The following is a 24,474-nucleotide window of genomic DNA, read 5'->3' as shown; positions in this document are numbered from 1 at the left end:
CATTCCCAGGTGCGCTCCCCAGGGGGCACGCGGGAGCGTGATTCTGGGAGGACGTTATAGTACGCCCTCCCAGAATTATCCGACTGCGCTGTAGTAATTTTTTGGCTATGGCCCGGTCGGCAAGTGGTTAAAGAACTAGTGGCTAACAGTGGAAAAATCCTCAGTATGTGACAGTAACAATTTAATGAGAAAAGAAGAAGCAGGACACTAAAACTTACTTGGTCCATGTGAAGAGGTGTCCTTCTTTCTTCGTTTACATACAAAGCAGAACAGAGAAGACAAGTGACTGAAGATGATCAATGGTGGAGGCAAGAAAGGCTTTTCATGGTAAGCCATGATGAAGTGATAGCGCTGGTACTTCCATACAATGTTTGAAATAGCCTTTACTTGGAAATATACATTGCTGCGAAAAAAGAGGTAAAGGGAATCAGAATAAAATAGGATAAACTACACTTTTGTACTCATTGTAAAATTATTTTTATGTAGTCCATGAAGACTCAAGAAGTTCTAAACCTTCAGGATATACTGCCCAGTGTTGCCAACGTAACAGATTGAAATTTACTGACAAGACACCCAAAATTTACTGGCACAGCCACGTTTTTGCTGGCATTTCCAAAAGTTGCAAAATTACAGTTTTAAGTACAAATTTCACTACTTAGGCTACAAACAAGTACAATATGTAATTAGCAATGCGATTTAAGGTAGATAAGGCAAAAAACATATTTCTTATTTTATTTTCGATATAGTAAGTAAGTAGCTCAGGGACAGGACTCAGGAGGGCAAGAAATCAGAATGGGCGGCACACACATGAAATTGACTCTCACAGTGATACCGAGAGCAGCATGCAGCAGTACAGATTACCGACACCACACGTCCCCTCCTGAGTTGGTCTCTTGTACTTTGGTACAGATAGAGGATTTTAAAGCGAATCTGATACGTTGAACCTGTTCCCCTGGGAAGGTACGATCTAGATCCCTTTCCCAATTACTTATACAATTCAAGGTGGTGTCTCCCGTAGGAGAGTTCAGGAGGTTATACATTGACGATAGAACCTTTGGAAGACTATCCTCTGTCGTGCAGTATTCCTCAAACATCGTAAGTGGCGCATTAAAATGGTGCGGCTCAGGTATCGACGTGAGGAAATGTCTCAGTTGGAGGGCAGACCACAAAGGTAGCCTGTAGGAACCTGTGTCGCATTTTAATGTCTCTAATGAGGGCCATTCTCCATTCACCAGAAAATGTGCTCTTGTGCGATTAGCTGCGCGCATTATATCTCCGACTAGGGGGTCTAGTCCAGGAGGGAACTGTGAGTTACCAATAATGGGGAACAAATACTGGAAAGTGTAACTATAAGGCAGGATTCATCCACTTGCTTGTGTACAGTTTTTGGGCATATTTTAGGCATTTTGCCAAGGCACCCCTGAAGAGACCTCGAGACACCCTGGTTGAAAAAGGCTGGCTTACAGCATGAACAATTCTTCAATATAACCCCCCAGCTGCCAGCTAATATATAGTGATCACATAAACTGAAACCAAGAACACATATTAGATAACTTGAATACAAATCATTAAAAAGATCATACATTATAAATGTGAATACAACTACAATCCCAAATGTTAAATACAACATATGCATATATAAATCATGCATACACACAACATATGTGAGCATGCGTGTGCGACAGAGTCAGATCCAGATAGGACTGTCAATCATTCTGGATCCGGACTACAGTCGGCCATTCAGTGACGCCTGCCTTATAAAAACCTTCCTGTCAACTCTCTGAATAGGGAGGAAGGGGGGCAGTTAAACTGGAGGGAGGCTACACCCTGCGAGTCCTGTAAAAATTCATCAGGCTGCAGCTGTGAGCTTATTTTACTGTTTCAGAGCCAGGACATATGGGATACACTCAAGGTCTTGAAGCAACTTGCTTATGCTGAAAATAATTTGAATTCAAATTGACTGTCAATATCCATTTCTCAACTGCTGGTGGATGTGGTGAAATGCATTTTTGTGCAACCATTTTTTTAGCAAGATACAATGTACTACTATTGCCAAATTTAAGATTAATTTTCCAGAACTTCTAGATGCCCCAAAATTAATCTATATGGATTACATACAAAACTTGTTCTTAGGACATCTCTAGAGAAGATGAATGAGATCTCCCAGTGCCTGTCCAGATCTAGTACAAATAATGCTATCCTAATCTCTAAAGTGAATGGGGAGTTCTATACATCCTATAGACCAGAGGTCATCAACCCTGTCCTCAGGGCCCACTAACAGGCCAGGTTTGCAAGATACCTGAAATACATCACAGGTGATATAATTTGCTGCTCAGTGATTGTAGTATTCTAGTCTGCATCTCCCCAAGGTAATACATAAAACCTGGCCTGTTACTGGGCCCTGAGGACAGGGTTGATGACCACTGCTATAGACAATAAATTAAAGTTACTTTTCTAAAAGGCTGAAATGGAGACAGGGGAAATCACCCCTAATATCTCCATTCACCCTCTTCCACATTACCTTTGTTTCAAGAACATTGCTCTCTGAATTTCAGGGGAGGTTTTATCAGATATGTATGGATCAGAATGTTGTATATAGGAGGAAATAACACTCTTTGTATAAATCAGACAACACCACTTTCTCCAGTACTGGGATCTTATTTCTCATACGTGTTATCCTCTCCTGGGAGCCTGTTACATGAATTAGTTGTAAATACTGGTAAAATCTTTAAGTATTGTTAACTCTTCCTGCAGCTGTTAAAATGATTTTCGTTCCAATGATTTTTATTAGAAATTTCAATTCAAATACAAACAATGTTGTATAATGAGTCACAAGAGCTACAAAGCCATAAATCCTCCACATGTATAAGATATTTACAGATGTAAGAAATAGGTCTTCATTAGCCAAAATCCCAGAAAAACTAACTGCATATGCATAGGGGATACAATGTGACTAAGGCATAAGTCCAATTAGCAAGTAAGTAAAAGCATATTTTCCTATGACCAACAAGAGATACCCAAGGTTTTAAGATTTATCATAGGACAATCTGCTAAATATAATCAGAGTGAGAAGCGAGGACCCGCAAGACCCCCAGCTTGCCAGCTGACCACGGGGTCTCAAGCAACCTCCGGCAAGGGGAGGATGGTCTTGCAATCCTGATAAGGTCAGTGGATGTCCCACTAGGTCTGATAGGGACATGCCAGTACAGGAAAGGTAGACAGATAGAAAGTAGCATGTGCCAATCCTCCAACCACGGGTCAAATATTTGATTAAGGAGTCCCAAGACTTGCCAAATAATTTCACTTTGTCATTCAGGAAGGTTGCAAGATACTCATTTACCATGATCCAAGACAGTTTAGCCTTGAACAGATGTAAAGGAATGGTGGCAGATCTCCAGGATTTGGCTATATTGATTATCGCTGCCACAAAAATAAAGGTAATAAGTCTTCACGATGCTAAAATGCTTTAAAGAAAATCATTACAGTACAACTGTTCAAATTTTAAAATACCCTATTTCCAGAGGGCAAGATCAAATTTGCCACTTCCATTTACATATAGTTACCCCAAACAGGTGTAAAAGAAATAACCTTTATCACTAGTAATTCCTTAGACAATTCCCACATTTTATTCAACTAGAAAACAGAGGCACAACCCCTTCTCTAGCACCTCTAAAAGATCTACCTTGCAAAATAGAGGGTGGATCCATTTCTCCCACTCTGCAAAATGTTGTGTTTGCATAGTGAATATATATATATATATATATATATATATATATATATATATATATATATATATATATATATATATATATATATACACACACACACACACACACATATATATATATATATATATATATATAAAAGGATTGTGGGGTAGCTATACCATTCTCCTCAGTTGGATGCTATAATGACTTTAAACGTAATCTGTTTTTTCTTCCATATGCAGTGCCTTGAAAAAGTAGTCATACCCCTTCCACATTTTGTCATGTTACAACCAAAAAACGTAAATGTATTTTGTTGGGATTTTATGTGATAGACCAACACAAAGTGGCATATAATTGTGAAGTGGAACGAAAATGATAAATGGTTTTCAATTTTTTTTACAAATAAATATGTGAAAAGTGTGACATGCACACTTTTCACATAGCTGTAATATACTTGTAGCTGTAATTACGGCGAAAGGTGTAGAACCACCTTTCACCACAATTACAGCTACAAGGCTTTTTAGAGATGTCTCTACCAGCTTTGCACATCTAGAGAGTGACATTTTTGCCCATTCTACTCTGCAAAATAGCTCAAGCTCTGCCAAGTTGGATGGAGAGCATCTGTGAACAGCAATTTTCAAGTCTTGCCACAGATTCTCAATTTGATTCAGGTCTGGACTTTGACCGGGCCATTCCATCATATGAATATGCTTTGATCTAAACCACTCCATTGTACCTCTGGCTGTATATTTAGGGTTGTTGTCCTGCTGGAAGGTGAACCTCCACCCCAGTCTCAAGGCATTTGCAGACTCTAACAGGTCTTCTTCTAAGATTGCCCTGTATTTGGCTCCATCCATCTACCCATCAACTCTATCCACTTTCCTTGTCCCTGCTGAAGAAAAGCATCCCCACAGCACGATGCTACCACCACGTTTCATGGTGGGGATGGTATGTTCAGGGTGATGTGCAGTGTTCGTTTTCCGCCACACATAGCGTTTTGATTTTAGGCCACAAAGTTACATTTTGGTCTCATCTGACCAAAGTAGCTTCTTCCACCTTTGCTGTGTTCCCCACATGGCTTCTCGCAAACTGCAAAAGGGACTTCTTATGGCTTTCTTTCAACAATGGCTTTCTTTTCACTCTTCCATAAAGGCCAGATTTGTGGAGTGCACAACTAATAGTTGTCCTGCGGACAGATTCTCCCATCTGAGCTGTGAATCACTGCAGCTCCTCCAGAGTTACCATGGGCCTCTTGGCTGCCTCTCTGATTAATGTTCTCCTTGCCTGGCCTGTCAGTTTAGGTGGATAGATATATCTTGGTAGGTTTGCAGTTGTGCCATACACTCTCCATTTTTGGATTATGGATTGAACAGTGCTCCGTGAGATGATCAAAACTTGGGTTATTTTTTTATAACCTAACCCTGCTTTAAACTTCTCCACAACTTTATCCCTGACTAGTCTGGTGTGTTCCTTGGCCTTCATGATGCTGTTTGCTCACTAAGGTTCTTTAACAAACCTCCGAGGGCTTCACAGAACAGCTGTATTTATACTGAGATTAAATTACACACAGATGGACTCTGTTTACTAATTAGGTGACTTCTGAAGGCAATTGGTTCCACTAGATTTTAGTTAGGGGTATCAGAGTAAAGGCGGCAAAATACAAATGCACACCACACTTTTCACATAATTATTTGTAAACAATTTTGAAAACCATTTATCATTTTCCTTCCACTTCACAATTATGTGCCACTTTGTGTTGGTCTATCATGGGGGTCAGCAACCTGTAGATCGGACAGGTGACTGGTAGACTGCGGTCTGGGCTTGCTGACCCGAAAATCAAGAGCATCAAACAGAGTGCAATGCAGAGGGATTACTTGTAAAGTTGGAGGTGTAGTAGGAAGAAAACTGATGCCTCCTCTGTAGTGTTGGCCCCTGTCCCATGCGGAGTGATACCAACTGCACTTCGCCTCTAATTCTGGCTAGTGGTCTCCAGAGTAGTGCCAGCAGCAGAAAAGAAGAAATCTTCAGGTCAGTGTGAAGCAATACACTGGGCATAATAATGTAGGGCAGCTTTCACACTGATGTGCTGCGGTTTACCCACACCATGGGTAGTGTACCTGTAGCATTCCTGCGGGTTTGCTGCGCTTAGCCATCTAGACTTCTAATATATCCTGTGGGTTTGGTGCACTTTATGAATGCATTAGTTTTGGTGCACTTTCAGAAAGTGCACCACACCTGCAAGATATAATATAAGTCTATGGCAAAACACAGCTAACCCAGGAAAGTTGCAGATGCACTGTGCTACACTCGGTGCAGGTAAACTGCAGTGCTCCAGTGTGAAAGCAGCCTTATAGAGGGCTCAGAAAAGTAAGGGCCCATTTACATTTGCAGTTTGGGGGGTGGTAAAAGTTAAGATGAGTTTTTATCACCCCTACCCAACTGCACCCCTTTTAGCTGCAGTGGCCAGGGGCGTACACATGTTGCAGCCCCAGTAAGAGTTATACACCCTGTCATGGTTAGTGGATGTAGTATATACATTCCTGATATGTTGCCTCACCACCTGATTTAAACCCATGATTGCCGTACAATGCACATGACTGTGACACAGTAGTACGGCAATTAAATCAGGTGTAAGGAGGCAACACTATGCCGGTGATCTCTCCCAAGTTGTTCAGGTAGATCTCCACCTCTATAAGGTTGCCTACCCCTGGTTTATCACATAAAATACATTTACGTTTTTAGTTGTAACATGACAAAATGTGGAAAATTTCAAGGGGTATCAATACTTTTTCATGGCACTGCAAGATGCTATTAATTATATTCTTTGCAATCCATTGAATTATGAAATGCATACAATAACCAAGGTTATCTTTTAAGGTTGCATCTGCCAGCTATAGACAGAAAAGAAGTTTTTCCATAAATTACACTATGCCTGAAACTTAAAAATAAGTGGTTCCACATTTAAAGTGATTGTACTCCCTTGGGCAGTGGCAAAGGCTGAGCAGCAGCAAAGGTTGCATCTAGATCCCTCTGTGCCTCCTGACCGTTGGAGCCCAGCAGCTTGTGGGTATAAAATAACATGTCCCTGGGAAGAACCTTTTTGGTAGTCTTGGCAGGTTTACTCACCGCCTTCCTGGATTTATCAGCAGTGCATTGTGGGGTCTGCTGCTGGAGAGGAGGCTGGGTGCCATTTAACCCCCGCTAAAGCCCGTTTTTTTCCCCACGTCATGGTACAAAATTACTGCAGGCAGAACACACCTGCTGGCTCCCAATGTCTAGATGGAGCAGCTCCAGTAAGTGTAGACAGGGTAAAGTGCCGGTTAACCCGATCGCTGTATGGATATGGAATGGGGAGCTCCGTGAGACACTGCTGCTCACATGTCACCATTTAAAGTGATTGTAAAGCTAAAAAATGTTTTAATTAAAATAACAAACATGTTACCTGTTCTAATAGTATTGCACAAACCGGCACTAAACCCCCTCTTCAGCATCCCCCCACCAGTGTTCTAGCCTCCTCCTCCTTGACAGGGGGACGGCCCCCCACCAGAACACTTCAATCAGCACTCTCTGCAATTGGCTGAGAGCGCTGATCGAGAGTTGGTCGGATGCTGGTTTTCCAACATGCTCGTCCGACATACACATAGGCCGAACGTCAGCCGTTTTTTTATTTAACGTCTGGAAAAATTGTCAGAAGTGAGTCATGCTGATAGCAGAGAAGGGAGGCAGCAGACAAAAATTAACCTTAGTGCTTTTGAGACAGGTACGCACTATAGAGGAATATGCTTTTTTCATGTCTGAGGTTTACAAGCATTTAAAGGGCTGCAGACTTATTAAGCATAGCACTTGTTTAGTTGGCCTTTATAATATTATTATGTATTGCTGCAACCAAGCAATTTGTCGACACAAAAAAGTACCAGAATGCATAACAAATGATGGGAGTTGCATGGCAGCATTCAAAACCCTGTGGCTAACAAGAAATGGATGCTGGCAGCAAAAAAAATGCATCCCATTAACAGAACAGGAAGTTAAAGCTGCAGAATGAAAGAGAGTTTGTGGCACATTCCATGAAACAAGATGGGCTGGACAGAATTCACGACCTCAAACAAATGAGCCTCCAAGATCTGGGAGCCTGATATGTCAAATAGAATTTTTAGTGGGAAAAGACAATAGATATGGTGTAATCCAACCCCTGAAAACCTCTTTGAAAAGCAAATAAAGATAAAAAAAAAAAAAAAAAAAAGAAGAAGAGGTTGACACTAAAACAAGACCATCCAAATGTGTTGGCAAAAAATGGTAACCAAGCAAAGAACCACGCCCCGCTTAGGTTCCCACCACTGCGCTAAATGCTATTTAACCAAAGAAACGTGTATCAAAAATGTGTATATAAAGAACCCCAAGCTGCCACTTTTAAAAATAAAATCTATAAAATATATATTAACTTGCAATAATAATAAAGAAAATTAATATAAGCGGCGCTAAAAGTGACACTTGAACTGTGATAAAGTGAGCATCCGTTTGCACAGACCTATAACATGAGTTCTTATAGTGATATCACAATGATCACCCTGTGCCAATAAAAAATGCTAAATATGTGCATAAAGTCCATAAACTGATGAACACTGTGGATGATGTGCAGGCTTCTTTAAATTATCCACCAAACCACACGTGCCAGTGATTCCTCTCCCGTCAGATTCAAAACTCACCGAACAAAAATGCCTCACACTCTCGTGTTTTGGCAAATGAGTGTGATAAACATAGTTACATACATAGTTAGTAAGGTTGAATAAAGACACCAGTTCAACCTGAGTGAGTGTGGGTGCGTGTCTACAATTGTCCCTATTTATTTAAGATTCCCATATAGAGCTGTCAATTTACGCAGCACTCCACACATACATCGCACACTCACATCGGTCCCTACCCTCAAGGAGCCCACAATCCAAGGTCCGCAACTCACATTCATATACTAGGGCCAATTTTGGACAGAAGCCAATTAACTTACCAGCATGTCTTTGGAGTGTGGGAGGAAACCCACGCAGGCACAGGGAGAACATGCAACCTCCAAAGAGCCTGCTCTTAAAGAAGCCTGCACATCATCCACGGTGTTCATCAGTTTATGGACTTTATGCACATATTTAGCATTTTTTATTGGCACAGGGTGATCATTGTGATATCACTATAAGTACTCATGTTATAGGTCTGTGCAAACGGATGTTCACTTTATCACAGTTCAAGTGTCACTTTTAGCGCCGCTTATATTAATTTTCTTTATTATTATTGCAAGTTAATATATATTTTATACATCCAAATGTGCTAGCAGATGCTTCCTTCAGACTCTATGCAAAGGATCTGATATCAAAGGTATACAAGCATACAGGAGAACAACTATAGTCCAAAAGCACTGACAGAATTATAACATTCTAAGATTTTCTGGAATTCACACATAAACAAGTTGTGATCTGGGATAGCAACCTCAAAACGGACTTACTTAAAAAATGCAATCAGAAGATTCACCATAATGATGTACTGTACAAAGAGGTAGACAGCTTGAAGAAACGGTGTCAACCACGTTCCCAGGTCACAAAGTTCTTTCACTTCAGAGTTTTCGGCACAAACTATGAAAAAGCGGAGCATGAAAAAAAGGAAAGGTTTTAAAATTTATGTATGCAAAAGAAAAAAAAAAGAAACATCAATATCACCATCTCAGCTGCTTGCAACATGATATTCCACTTTTGATCTTTGAAAGTTCATATAAATACCATACATGCGCACACACCTCTCCAGAAACTCAGGTGTACCCCCCCCTCCCACCCCCCCCCCCCCGCCCTAACACTAGCTTTTGAAATACACTATGAATAAAAGCAGGTTTTCTATTTCCTTTGATGCTCTGAGGACAACAAGCAGAAACATGTGTAATGTGTAAATAAGTTCTGAAACATACCATCAATCTCATAGGCATACACTTCCCCGAAGATCATCCAGTAAGGTTGAAAAACAATGTTCCTTGCAAGCATCCAAGTTGGTTCTTCAAGTGGGTATAGAATTGCTTGCCTTGGAACTCCAAAACTCAGAAGAACAACAGCCATTATGACAACTATGTAGAACATGTTTGAGACCTTAAATTAAAAGGAAAACCATTGTTTTTTTTTTGTTGTTTCTGTTTTTTAAACATTAGTCTGAAATACGTTCTAATTGAGACTTTTTTCCTATTTCGGAACTAAGTGCATATATATAATAAAAATGTATGTCAGGGCAAATCTAAAATTAAAAAATAAATAAATAAAAATAAATCAGGTTTCTTCTGTAGCACCCTCTAGTGTAGTGGTTCTCTACCCTGTCTGTCCTCAAGTACCCCCAGCAAGCCAGGTTTTAGGAATTTCTCTTAGATAAAATAGCTGTCCAAAATACCAAGTCAAGATAAAGGAAATCTTGCAAACATGGCCTATTGGGGGTACTTGGGGACAGGGTTGAGAACCACTGCTCTAGTGTGCAACTAGTGTAGGTAAATGTATTTTGTCGACTCATGGTAGTTGTGCGAGACTTTAACTGGGTTGGGTTACTGCAGGTCAGGCTGGATCGCTTGACTAGGGAAGGTATCTGGTACCTCCCCCTGAATCTAGAAGCTTGGAGAAGTTTCTGGAAGTTAGTGGGCAGAAGTCCTGTTCTGCATACTTGAGGGAATCTGGCCAATCCCCAGGCAGAGGGCCTGGCAGGGTGGCTGGGTCAGCCCTTCAATATGGTGGAGCCTGGCCAACAGGGGAGTCAGGTGGAAGATGAGGTGCTGAGGTTGCGGTCGCATGGCATGGGAGGGGACCCCAAGCTGGAGCTGAGAAAAGGAGGGAGAGGAAGCCTAAGAGAGGAATCTCCATTACCTTTGGACATCCGGGCTGGCATGGTAAAATCTGATCAGTTGGAGGCCTGAACAGGAGTCTTGCCCAGTGCAGCAGGGAGCAAAGGACAGTGCGAGTCCCTCAGGACACCCAGGGGCATACAAGGGGAGGAACGTAGCATGCTTTCCAGGGACAGCATTGTGCTAAATCCCAATCCCTTGTCCAGGGGAGTTCTTTAGAGCAGGCAGGTGGGCTGCTAGTATCTGCAAGCGTCAGAACTGGGTGAAGTTCTATAGAGGAGACAAGATACTTCTGCATACACTTCAACTTTGTGCTAATTCTTTAATCAGAACTGAGAGCTTCTGGTCAATAAAGGATCTTGCCACTTATCCATAGAGACTCCATTTATTCAGGAGGGAGTACAGTCCAGGATCATCATTTTTGTATAGAGGTCTTCATTTTTTCATACATAGAGAAGGAAGTTGTCCTCAACTGACGTTTCTCCAAGTCAAGTTGGGCATTTCAAAATCCCTTTACCCTATCCAAGTTGTTTTCCCCAATAAAACCAAGCCCATGGAATGACTTATGGTGTCTGGATGCAAGTTGGAAATGTGTGTTGCCTGGCTGTGCAGGAATAGGGGGAACCAGTAACCAGCGGCTCCTGCACGGGTAGCGCTACACTTCAATAAATGCAAAGGAACATAGTAAAGCATGCTGCCTCTTCCTTCTTCCCTCTGCCACTCTAATTATGTGGGCTGGTGATCTTGTGAGCCAGACAGAAAAATGAACATTCACCTGCATATAATAAACTGGTATAGCTTAAAGTAGAACTACAGGCAAACTTTTTTTGCCTGTAGTTCTACTACAGAGCAAAGGAGGGTTATAATCGCTGTAAGGTTTATTTTTGCCACCTGTGTCCCATCAAGGAGATATACATTCACTTCCTGTCCCACAGTCAAACAGGAAGTGAGGAAATCCCTGCAAATTAAGGGAATTTCTTGGGGCGCTCCAGGTCACCAGAACTAGTCTCTCCATTGGAAGATTTCCTCCCTATTACTTTTTTGGGGACAACACAAAATTTGGGATTTGCTTTTACTTTCAAGGATAATGGTACACAGGACAAATAGAGAGGTCCAAGTCCACTGAGGGGCACAGATTCATTATTCACAAGCAACCAAGAGTTATACTGTTGCCTATAGGGGAAATACACACTAGACACAGAGCCAGCACCCTAAAGGCTATAACCCCTTCCACCATACACCTGCTTTGTTTGAAGTCGTCCAAAGAAGACCGTATATGAGGCTAGGGAGCCATGTCCCTCAAAGGACGAAAAAGAAAAGGATGTTATGGCCAGTACAAAAATCTTGTTTTCGCTATTGTCCACTGAGCGACACAGCTTTATTATTAAGCAACCAAGGGATGTCCAAAAGCAGTCCAAACAGAAGGGTGAACACATCAGAACACAAGTGAACTAGCCTGATATGAAAAAAAAAACCCAAAAAAACACACACACATATTAGAAAAGGGAAAACAAGGGCATTAAAAGAGCCACTTGAAGAACTTTTTCTAAACTACCATCTGCAGAAGCTCATACATCAACCTTGGAAAATTTAGAGCATGTGTGGACAGAAAACCAGGTTTGTAGCCTTGCAGACCTGAGACACAGAGGCCTGATGATGAAAGTTCAAAAAGCACTAACCACTCTAGTGGTTTGGGCTTATACAGAAAATGCCTGTTACAGACAAAAAAATGGCAACCATCCCAATTCATAACTAGCTTTATTGAATTAGTGGGTACATATAAGGAAAAAAAAAAACACAACACAATTTTTTACTGTACACTTACAGTTTGCAATAAAAACAGGAGGTTTGACTTGCACATTTGCAAATATATGTGAAAGCGGTATTGCCTCTTATGTATAATACAGCCTCCATGTTGTAGTATACAGTTGTGCTCATAAGTTTACATACCCTGGCAGAATTTAAGATTTCTTGGCCATTTTCAGAGAATATGAATAACACAACAACATTTATTTCACTCATGGTTAGTGTTTGACTGAAGCCATTTATTATCAACCAACTGTGTTTACTCTTTTTCAATCATAATGACAACAGAAACTACCCAAATGACCCTGATCAAAAGTTTACATACCCTGGTGATTTTGGCCTGATAACATGCACACAAGTTGACACAAAGGGGTTTGAATGGCTATTAAAAAGGTAACCATCCTCACCTGTGATCTGTTTGCTTGTAATTAGTGTGTGTATAAAAGGTCAAAGGAGTTTCTGGACTCCTGACAGACCCTTGCATCTTTCATCCAGTGCTGCACTGACGTTTCTGGATTCTGAGTCACGGGGGAAGCAAAAGAATTGTCAAATGATCTGTGGGAAAAGGTAGTTGAACTTGTATAAAACAGGAAAAGGATATAAAAAGTTATCCAAGGAATTGAGAATGCCAATCAGCAGTATTCAAACTCTAATCAAGAAGTGGAAAATGAGGGGTTTTGTTGAAACCAAACCACGGTCAGGTAGACCAACTAGAATTTCAGCCACAACTGCCAGGAAAAATGTTCGGAATGCAAAGAAAAACCCACAAAAAACTTCAGGTGAAATACAGGACTCTGAAAACATGTGGTGTGGTTGTTTCAAGATACATGGTGAATTGAACAAAATACAATATATGGAAGAACAGATAAGGAGAGAAGGGATGGAAAAAGATCAAAAGCCTAGAATGTGGCATCAATGGGACAAGTTTTGGTCCTCAATAAAGATGGAAACATTTTTATGAATGGAAAAGGGGTGCCCCGTGGAGAGGGGGAGAGAGACTATTTAAAGGAGAATTTTTTTTTTCTTTCTTTTTTTTTTGAAAATGAATAGATGGAACTAAAAAATGTAATTGTATAGAATGCATGTATGATAAGTAAGACATGGGTGAATGGAGTATGGACATGGTAAAGAACAATATGTCAGAGGGTTTAAATTATAACATTTATTATAGTTAGGTTGTTCGAAATGGGGATGGAAAAAAATGACATTTTAATATAGGATGATATATAAAATTATGAATGTTCAACTTGATGATGAAAGAGGTTTGTAAATATTTAACTGTTTAAAACTAATAAAGAAGGATTGAAAACAAATCATGTTGTAAAGCGCTGCGCGAACTGTTGGCGCTATATAAAACCTGTATAATAATAATAATACGCCAAACCGCACAGAGACAAGCCTCAAACCTTCTGGCACAAAGTCATTTGGAGTGATGAGACCAAAATTGAACTTTTTGGCTACAACCATAAACGCTACATTTGGAGAGGAGTCAACAAGGCCTATGATGAAAGGTACACCATTCCTACTGCGAAACACAGAGGTGGACCGCTGATGTTTTGGGGATGTGTGAGCTACAAAGGCACAGGAAATTTGGTCATAATTGATGGCAAGATGAATGCAGTATGTTATCAAATAATACTGGAGGAACATTTGCATTCATCAGCCGGGAAGCTGCGCATGGGACGTACTTGGACATTCCAACATGACAATGATCCAAAACAAAAGGCCAAGTCGACCTGTCATTGGCTACAGCAGAATAAAGTGAAGGTTCTGGAGTGGCCATCTCAGTCTCCTGACCTCAATATCATTGAGCCACTCTGGGGAGATCTCAAATGTGCAGTTTATGCAAGACAGCCCAAGAATTTACAGGAACTGGAGGCTTTTTTCCAAGAGGAATGGGCAGCTTTACCATCTGAGAAGATAAAGAGCCTCATCCACAAATACCATAAAAGACTTCAATCTGTCATTGATGTTAAGGGGGGCAATACACAGTATTAGGAACTTGGGTATGTAAACTTTTGATCAGGGTCTTTTGGGTAGTTTCTGTTGCCATTATGATTTAAAAAGAGTAAACACAGTTGGTTGATAATAAATGGCTTCAGCCAAACACTAACCATGAGTGAATGAAAAGTTTTTGTGTTATCATCCATATTCTCTGAAAAATGGCCAAGAAATCATAAAATTTTGCCAGGGTATGTAAAGTTATGAGCACAACTGTATAAAGCAATAATAAAGGGCGGGGCTTTTTTTTGCTGGGTAGCTGGCAAGTGTGCAGAGAAAAAAATTAGTTTTGCTTGTTACAGACTGCTGGTCTGCGCACACTGATAAGAAGAGAAAACCGCAAATCTGATCCGAGCCCCCTACTCTAAGATGCCAGGGTACATGCTTAGCCTACTCTGGTAACAAGTCACTACAGTTGTTAAAGCAGCAACACACACGTAGCCCAAGAATCAAATCAATTAAAAAAAAAAAAGTTGTCTTCAAGATGCTCCCAAAAGTAAGGTTTCAGAGAAAGACAAAAAAAAAAAAAAAACTAAGCTCTGGATCTGATAACTCCATAAGGAATCCTCAGAGATACTGTCCTGACCAAAAATAAGAGTCCAGTGATCTGGAACAAAGACAATGTAGTCCCAGCCTATAGAACCATCACAAAGAGACACCAGTATACTAAACGAACTGGAAAATATATGCGATTCTGTGAGTACTTTTGTTGTTGTTGTTGTTCTGTGAGTAATTTTGTGAGTACTTAGTACTCACAACACACAAGTCTTTAGAGACATGGTCAGACAAACTGGAACACAGGTGTCACTACCGGCTTCAGGGCTGTTATGAATCTACCAGTAGCTGTTGACAGAAGAAAAATCTTCCAAATAGAAAACCATTGCGCTCAAGAAAACAGATGCACTCTGAGGACACCACACGAACTTGGGCAGGTGTGAGGTAAGAGGAGGTATAGCCTCAAAGAGGTGGCCTTTTTTGTGCCTAGTGTCCATTTCTCTTGTAGGAGACAGTAAAATCATATATTTCTTTAGTATCAAGCCATGTCCCTCAATCGCCGGAAAAAAAAATTATTACTAAAAAGCCAAGTCTAAGTTTCTGATCATGTTTCATGTTACACCCATATTTAGGCTGTAACATAAAACATGGTCAGAATTCACAGCCCACCACCCTCAAACCCATCCCCCATTTCCTTACAGAACCTAAGGATTCTTCTTTGCACCGGCTCCAATCAAATTTGAATTTGGTGTGGCTCTGACCCCACACAATTGCATTATTTATTCACTGACAGTTGAGCATAAAAAAAACACTAAATTTAAACTGGTGTGGCAGATAGGACTGTAGTTCTCAATAGAACACAAGTACAGTGACTTCACCGCAACTGTAGTCCACTGATACTTCCTCTAGCTCCAGTACTTAAGGCCCATACTTCAGTACAGACCTGAGCTGGAAGAAAACATCTGCAGGAGCCAGAGCATTCCACCAACAATCCACTTTTTTAACATATGAATAAAAAAAATGAAAGATAAGTATATTCACTTTACTTTTACAGATAGGGTTTTGCCAACAGTGTAACTGTAAAAATAAAGGCTTTGTAAACATCACCTCAACACATTAACTTACCATTTTGCCAATCATCATGACATAGGGTCCAGCCTGCTGATTGACAGCCAAAAAATCGAGTAGCCTGACGTACCAAAATATGATATTGAGACAGTAAATTAACCTTCCACTGAGTAACACATGACCATATGGAGGCGCCTCTTCAGTTGCATTGTGGTTTGAATCAAGGTCTAACGGTGTTGCAGCATCGTACTTGTATGATGCAAGCCTTAGTCCACACCCAACAAAGAAAGTAATGATGGCGATTGTATCCGTAATATTAAAATAATCACCAAACCACACTTTTATTTTCTGGTTAATTTTCCCAGCTTCAGACATAAATATCTGCAATAGAAACACAAAGCAAATTATGCAAAAAATAATCATCAAAATATTTTTATCATTCAAATTAATTGCTGAACAAATCAAAATCTTCTACACACACTGCATTTAAAAAATAAAATAACAAAAACCTATATATTATTATCTAAAAGTCGAAGACACATTCAAATTAAAAGATGGCATTCTTGATTTCTTCATACCATGATATGCAGTTTATGAAATCTATATTTTCGGTTAAAATACAAAAAACACACAGACACACTGCAATGATTTGCAAAACTCATAAACCCACATTCATTCACAATAGAAGACATACCAAATGTTTCAATTGAGAAAATGTATCATTTTAAGAAAAAAAATAGGGCAATTTTGAAATTGATGGTAGCAACACATCTCAAAAAAGTTAGGACAAAGCCATGTTTACCTCTTTGAACAACACTGTAAATGTCTGGGAATGGAGGAGACCAGTTACTGCAGTTTTGGGAGAGAAATATTTTCAAATTCTTGTCTGATATAAAATTCTAACTGCTTAAGGCCCCTTTCACACGATCGGACCGTTCAGGTCCGCCTGTCAGTTTTGACGGCGGACCTGAACGGGCGCTCCACGTTAGCCTATGGAGCGACGGATGTCAGTGGAGACAGGTCCGCTGACATTTGACCCGGTCCGATCCGCAAAAAGCAGACGGATGGCCCTACGTCCAGATCCAGAAAACGGACATGCTGTCCGTTTTCATCCGATCCCTCCATAGGCAGCAGCGGCGCCTGACAAGCCCCTCCCCGCTCAGTGAACAGAGAGGGACCTGTCATCCGCCGGCTCAGCGGAGATCAATGGAGAGATCTCCCGCTGAGCCGGCAGACCGAGGCCGCCTCGTGTGAATGAAGGCTAACAGTCCTGGGTCTTCTTTGTTATACGTTTTGTTTCAAGTTGAGATAAATATTTTCAACTGGTGAAAGATCTGGACTTGTCTACTACAAAGCCATGATGTTGTCACAGATGCAGTATGCGGTTTAGCATTGTCCTGCTGAAATATGCAAGGCCTTCCCTGAAAAAGATATTGTCTGGATGGGAGCATATTCTACTATAAAACCTGGATATATCTTTCAGCATTGATGGTGCCTTTTCCAGATGTGCAAGCTGCTCATTTCACTAATGCACTTCCGTACCATCAGAGATGCAGGCTTTTGAACTGGGCACTGATAGCCAGACAGAAGGTCACTCTCCTCTTTAGTCTGGTGAATGTGGCACTCACAGTTGTCTAAAAGAACTTTCTATTTTTATGGTCACAGAACAGTTTCCCACTTTGCAAAAGACCATTTTAAATGAGCTTGGGCCCAGAGAAGACGACGGCGTTTCTGGATCATATTCAGATAAGGCTTCTTCTTTAATTGATAGAGCTTTGATTTTCACTTTTGGATGGCACAGCAAACTGTGTTCATAGACCGTGATTTTTTTGGAAGTATTCCTGAGACAATGCAGTGATGTCCATCACAGAATCATGCCCATTTTTAATGCAGTGCCATCTGAGGGCCTGAAGATCACGGGCATTCAAGATTTCATTTCAGCCTTGTTCCTTGCACAGAGAGATTTCTCCAGATTCTTTGAAAATTTAGATATTATGTACTGTAGATGATGATATATTTAAAGTCATTGCAATCTTATGTTGAGGAACATTATTCTGACACCATTTGACAATTTTTAGATGCAGCTTTTCCCAGACTGATGAACCTCTGGCAATCTTTTCTTTGTAGACACTCCAACTCTCTAAGATGTAATTTTAATACCGACTCATGTTACTGTCCTGTTGCCAATTAACCTAATTAGTTGCAAAATATTCTACCAGCTACTATTTGTTAGTACCACTTACTTTGCCAGCTTTTTGTTGCCCTTTCCCCACTTTTTTGAGACCCGTTTCTGCCATCAGTTTCAAAATTACCTTCTTTTCTTAAAAGAAGGTAATTTTCTCAGTTTAAACATTTGGTTTTCTATTGTGAATAAAATATGGGTTTATGAGAGATTTGCAGATCGTTGCATTCTACTTTTATGTAGATTTCACACAGCATCCCAACCCAATTTTTTTGTAAATGGGGTTGGATATAAACATATAAATATCACACGCAATAATTTTACCTGCTCTGTGACTGGGGAAAAGTATAAAAGCCAACAATACATTATTTGTGGATCAGGCTATGTTGTATACTTAATTTGATGTACAACACGTAATCTACAGTATGTCGGATCCACCATGCACCCATTACACATTGGGAAACATTTCTGTGACAGTATAAATACTAATGTGAGAAAGGTCTCTAATGTATCCAATCATTTTAAATAAATCCATAAAGGAGGTGCGGAACTGGATGTCCATGTGAGAGGACCTGTGTACTGAGAGCTCCGGCTCCCTAGGCTTTCAATTCTGTGGAATCCTGCTGATATCTGCGCCATCCTGCTTAGTAAGCTGCTGCTGCCAGATCGGGGACCTCTCCCCGAGCCATCCAATACCCTTTGGGACTTGGACAGTATCCAGTACAAGCACATGTTTAGGAGCTCCAGGATCGTGGAGGCTTTCACCAGGGTGGGTTTGTGAACCGTTGGTTGACGGTGTCATTCAATCATCCTTACAATCGTATTGGCAAATTAATGAGGGTTCATCCACCCTGCAAGTGATATGGGATGCTTTTAAAGGGACTGTTAGGGGGAGTATATAAAATCGGCCATTAAAGCCACTAGGACCCAGAATAGCTATGATATGGTGGTTTTGCAGGAGCAGGTCTGTGCTCAGACTCATGCTGACTCCCCTTCACCTGACTCTTTGACAGAGATACAACAGTCGAGAAGGGCCCTATCATTACATTACAAAGACATGACTAAGAAAGCTAGTACACGCACGGCGGAACAGGTAATTGAACAAGGTGATAAAAATGGATGCATATTGGCAATGCTGGTGGCGGATAGTTATGCTTCCACTGTTATCTCTTGTATTTACTCACCCTCTGGGTCACTGGTGTCCTCTCGGGAGGAAATCCTTAATGCTTTGTCTCCTTTTATGCAGCATTGTATTCTATTCTATCCTACTTGAAATGAAATCACCTGGCACTATTGGAGCCAGTAAGCTCATTTCTGAACTGAAAGGCTTCAGGCCCAGATGGGCTTCCAACTGAGTGGTACAGACAGTATTTAAAATTAACTCTCACATTTGCTGGCCCTTTTTCAAGAGTGTTTTAAGGTGGGCCATCTACCTGCCTCCCTATAAGAAGCACAGATTGTTCTTATAGCCAAGCCGGACAAGGACCCCTTGCACTGTGCGTTGTACCAGTCAATCTCATTACTAAATGTAGATTTTAAAATACTCACAAAAATGCTGGCCAATAGACTCATGGCGGTTATTTCCCATCTAGTTTCTGAAGACCAAAAGGGGGCCACTGATATTAATCTAAGAAGAGTATATACTCATTTACAGTTGGGCCCTTGTTTCGTCACATATGGCGACCCATCACATTTGGCTACCCACTGGAGTGCGCATGCGCGACGCCGCCATATGCGTTCTAACACTTTTAAAACTTTATGTTTTAAAAGTGTTAAAAGTGACAAAAACACTTAGGACTTTTTATTTTATTTTTTTGTAAACACTTTTAAAAAAGTGTTAAAAGTGACAAAAGTTTTAAAAGTGTTGAAACGCACATGGCGGCGTCACGCATGCGCACTCCAGCGGGTAGCCAAATGTGATGGGTCACCATAAGTGACAAAACACCCTGATATTACCACAGGGGGAATCCTGTTCCTTCTAGACTTAGAAAAGGCTTTTGATTCCGTAGACTGGAACTATATAAAGGAAGTACTACGGCAGTTTGGTTTTGGCCCTACCTTTCGTAAATGGATTACATTATTGTATAGTTCCCCAGTAGTGGCGGTTAAGCTTAATGGGATGGTCTCAGAATTTTTCCTGGTAGACAGGGGGACGTGTCAGGGCTGTGTTAACTCTCCAGGCGTATTTACCTTGCTGATAGAACCCCTGGCGGTGGCCTTGCGTGTGTCTTCTGGAGTAAAGGGGATCCAGGTGGGTGTGCTGGAGGAGAAAACGCATTATATGCCGATGTTATGGTACTCTTCCTGGCGGACCACAGGGTGTCCTTATCCTCAGCATTATCCATATTAGACATATTTTGAAAATTTTCAGGTCTTAAAGTTAATTGGGGCAAGTTTTGTCGTTCCTTCCACGTTCCTGAGGGCCCCCGATGGGCTGCCCACTTCAGTGGGTTGATAAGGTGAAATATTTGGGCTTAACCATATCACAGTCTGTCTTGGACTTTATCCCCCTAAACGTTACTTCAATACTGCAAACCGGGGAAAAAAAAAAAATCAAAAACTGACTTTTAAGGTTGCCACTATAATCCCAATAGGAAAAGAAAGGGTCTCAACGGTCTCGCATTATAATAAAATATCAAAATTTATTAAACCACAAAAAAAAAAACATGTAAAAAGGGAGAGTACATAGACATGTCTGACTGGTGCAATGTCCCATATCCACTTCAGCAATGGAAGAATTTACCCCCCTTCTTAACCAGAGCACTTTTTGCGATTCGGCACTGCGTCGCTTTAACTGACAATTGCACGGTCGTGCGAGGTTGTACCCAAACAAAATTGTTGTCAAAATTGATTTTTTTTCCACAAATAGAGCTTTCTTTTGGTGGTATTTAATTGCCTCTGTGTTTTTTATTATTTGCGCTATAAACAAAAGAATAGTGTCAATTTTGGGGGGAAAAAACGCATTATTTTTTACTTTTTGCTATAATAAATATCCCCCAAAAGTATATTAAAAAAAATGTTTTTCCTCAGTTTAGGCCGATATGTATTCTTCTACATGTTTTTGGTAAAAAAAAAAAAAAATAATTCGCAATAAGCGTATATTGATTGGTTTGCAAAAAAGTTATAACGTCTACAAAATAGGGGATAGTGTTATAGCATTTTTATTATTATTTTTTTTATTAGTAATGGCGGCGATCTGTGATTTTTATCGGCACTGCGACATTATGGCGGACACATCGGACATTTTTGACACTATTTTGGGACCATTGTCATTTATACAGCAATCAGTGCTATAAAAATGCATTGATTCCTGTGTAAATGACACTGGCAGTGAACGGGTTAACCACTAGGGGGCAGTGAAGGGGTTAAGTGTGATTAAGTGTGAGTGATTCTAACTGTGAGGGGGCTGGACTTCAACACACAGAACAGTGATCACAGCTCTGGATGACAGAGAGCTGTGATCACTGTCCTGTCACTAGGCAGAACGGGAAATGCTTTGTTTACAAAAGCATCTCCCAGTTCTTCCTCTCCGTGACACGATCGCAGGCACCTGGTGGACATCGAGTCTGCGGGACCCACGGTCACGGAGACCGTGGCGGCAAGCACGCGATCGCGACACTGCTTTTTAAAGGGGACGTACCTGTACGCCCTTTTGCCTGCCAGTGCCATTCTGCTGCAAAAATCGGCATGCGCTGGTCGGCAGACGGATATAGATGGGATATGCTGGTAGATAGGATAGTAAAGTGCTCTGGACTTTACTATTTTAATATAAATATCATTAATTTTTTACATGGACTAACAGAGACTGTGTATTTCAAAACAGATTTTGTTGCCATTGGGAGGTTTACGGGTCCAAGACATTGCGCCTTAACTTGTATTTTTGGTTTCCTATGTTCAGCCTATCCTATCTATATGGGACATTGCACCAGACATGTCTATGTACTTTCCCTTTTTACATGTTTTTTAATGTGATTTAATAAATTTTGATATTTTATTATAATGTAAGACCCTTTCTTTTCAAATTGGGATTATAGTGGCAACCTTAAAAGTCAGTTTTCTATTTTTCTTTTCCCCCTTTTTTTAGCTCAATATAATTGGATGTGGTACCACGCTCTGCAGTATATGTCTCGAATTTAATTTCCAATACTGCAAACCCTTAACCATTTCAATACCAGACACTTAACCCCCCCTTCCTGCCCAAGCCAATTTTCTGCTTTCACTGTCACTTTTTAAACAACAATTGCGCGGCCATGTAACACTGTACCCAAACAAAATTTTTATCATTTTGTTCCAACAAATAGAGCCTTCTTTTGGTGGTATTTGATCACCTCTGCGTTTTTCATTTTTTGCTAAACAAATAAAAAAAAAAGACCAAAAATTTTGAAAAAAATGTTTTTTCATTGTTTCCGTTATCTTCTTCAGATCCGCACTGTAGCCATCATTCTACTTTGCCGGGAGGGTGTCAATAGACGTCCTCCCGTGCTTGAGCGGCCTGCGCGCCCTATGCAGGGCACGCTCTGTGATCAGAGAGTCTATGAGACTCGATCCCGACCCCTTACCACGTGATCAGCTGTCAGCCAATGACAGCTGATCATGTGATGTAAACAGAGCCGGTAATCGGCTATTTTTTCTCCTCGCATTGATAGCATGAGGAGGAAAAAAAAAAAGCCGATCACCGGCGGCTGTCAGAGGGACTTCGGTCCCGATCAAGGAGAGCTGCTGCCAGCTCATATGTGCCTGCCAGTGCCACCTACCAATGCACAACAGTGCCGCCTACCAGTGCCCCCAGTGTCACCAATCAGTGTCTCATCAACAATGTTGCCCATCAGTGTCACCTACTAGTGCCCATCAGTGGTACCCACCAGTTCCGCCTTATCAGTGCCCACCAGTGCAGCCTATCAGTGCCGCCTCATCAGCACATATCAATGAAGAAGAAAAATTACCTGTTTGCAAAATTTTATAACAAACTAAGAAACATGATTAAATACCACCAAAAGAAAGCTCTATTTGTGTTAAAAAAATGATAAAAATTTCATTTGGGTACAGTGTTGTGCAATTGTCATTCAAAGTGCATCAGCACTGAAAGCTGAAAATTGGTCTGGGGGGGGGGGGGGGGGTTAAGTGCCCAGTAAGCAAGTGGTTATAACATTTTGTAACAAAGTAAGTTTTCTCCTTCACTGATGGGCACTGATAAGCTGCACTGACAAGGTGACACCCATGAGGCGGCACTGATGGGTACTTATGGGTGGCACTGATAGACATCACTGATGGCACTGGCGGGCATTATTAATAGGCACTGATTGGCAGCTTCCTGGGCACCGATTGGCATATCCCTGGTGGTCTAGGGTGGCATACCCGTTGGGGTTCCTTTGTGGGCATCCACGGGGGGGCTGCGCTGATAAACAATCAGCACAGACCCCCCCCCGTCAGGAGAGCCGCCGATCGGCTCTCCTCTACTCACATCTGTCAGACGCGAGTGATGAAAAGCCAATAGACGGCTCTTCCCGTTTACATCGTGATCAGCCTCTTTACCAAGATCGGTGATGCGGTGTGTCAGAATAACACACTACACCACCGATCGCCGGGACGGACACCCGGTCTTAGATTACAAGGTGGTTGACACAGCCTGATGATGATGCAGTTGTAGGATCATACGAGGCATTGTCCCATTTAGTGTTCCGCGGGACGGGGACCACTTATCCCCTAACGGGGTCAATACAATCTGTCATTAAGGCATAGGAATTGACCAGGAAAGCTGAACTCCAAGACAGTGTGGTTGTCTCAGTTTTTCTCCTATTCTGACCTCATTATTTGGACGAGATATGGGATCAAGACAGTGGACTAAGTAGTCGGTAACGGGGTGCTGTTGACACTTGAGGAGCTTAAACACAAGTACCAGCTCTGTAATTTGCACTTATTTTGCTACCTCCAGATTAGGCACGCTTTTTTCTGCTCAATTTGGGTTCTCTAACATAGATGTGCGGGTTGGTGATCTGGAATCCTTACTTAGAGGCCAAGACCTCCCTAAAGCCCTGTCTGTTTATAAAATACTATTTATAGATACTACTAAGGTTCTGGCCTCCTGTCATGTTGCCTGGTTGTCAGACTTCCCGCAGCTTGATAGTGATGACTGAGACGATGTGTAGAACTCTACCTTTTCTAGACTGGTGTCAGCACGAGATCACCTGATACAAATCAAATTTCTTCATAGAATATATTACACTCCAGCTAAACTTGCAAGAATCTTTTCAGCGCATTCCCTCAAACTGTTGGAGGTGTGCTGCCCCTGGGGTAGATTTTATGCACATATTCTGGCATTGCACATTGATCCAGCAGTTTTGGGCAGAGGTTATGTACAAAGCTACATA

General features: G+C 41.2%; 1 protein-coding gene across 2 annotated transcripts in view; it reads right to left on the bottom strand.

The window, feature by feature from the left end:
- LOC141131399 (transient receptor potential cation channel subfamily M member 7-like) overlaps positions 1-24,474 on the bottom strand; it is a 202,535-nt gene that overhangs the window by 52,149 nt on the left and 125,912 nt on the right. For both annotated transcript variants that reach the window (XM_073618613.1, XM_073618614.1), the window contains exons 21-24: positions 15,982-16,305; positions 9,646-9,820; positions 9,193-9,319; positions 219-403 (exon numbers count right to left, since the gene is read on the bottom strand). In XM_073618613.1, the coding sequence (XP_073474714.1) occupies positions 219-403; positions 9,193-9,319; positions 9,646-9,820; positions 15,982-16,305 (811 nt within the window). The remainder of the gene's footprint in view (positions 1-218; positions 404-9,192; positions 9,320-9,645; positions 9,821-15,981; positions 16,306-24,474) is intronic.

This window comes from Aquarana catesbeiana, linkage group LG03 (assembly GCF_042186555.1).
Source record: "Aquarana catesbeiana isolate 2022-GZ linkage group LG03, ASM4218655v1, whole genome shotgun sequence".
Classification (NCBI taxonomy): domain Eukaryota; kingdom Metazoa; phylum Chordata; class Amphibia; order Anura; family Ranidae; genus Aquarana; species Aquarana catesbeiana.
Note: the sequence above shows the minus strand (reverse complement) of the source record. Positions and strands in the feature narration are given on the sequence as shown.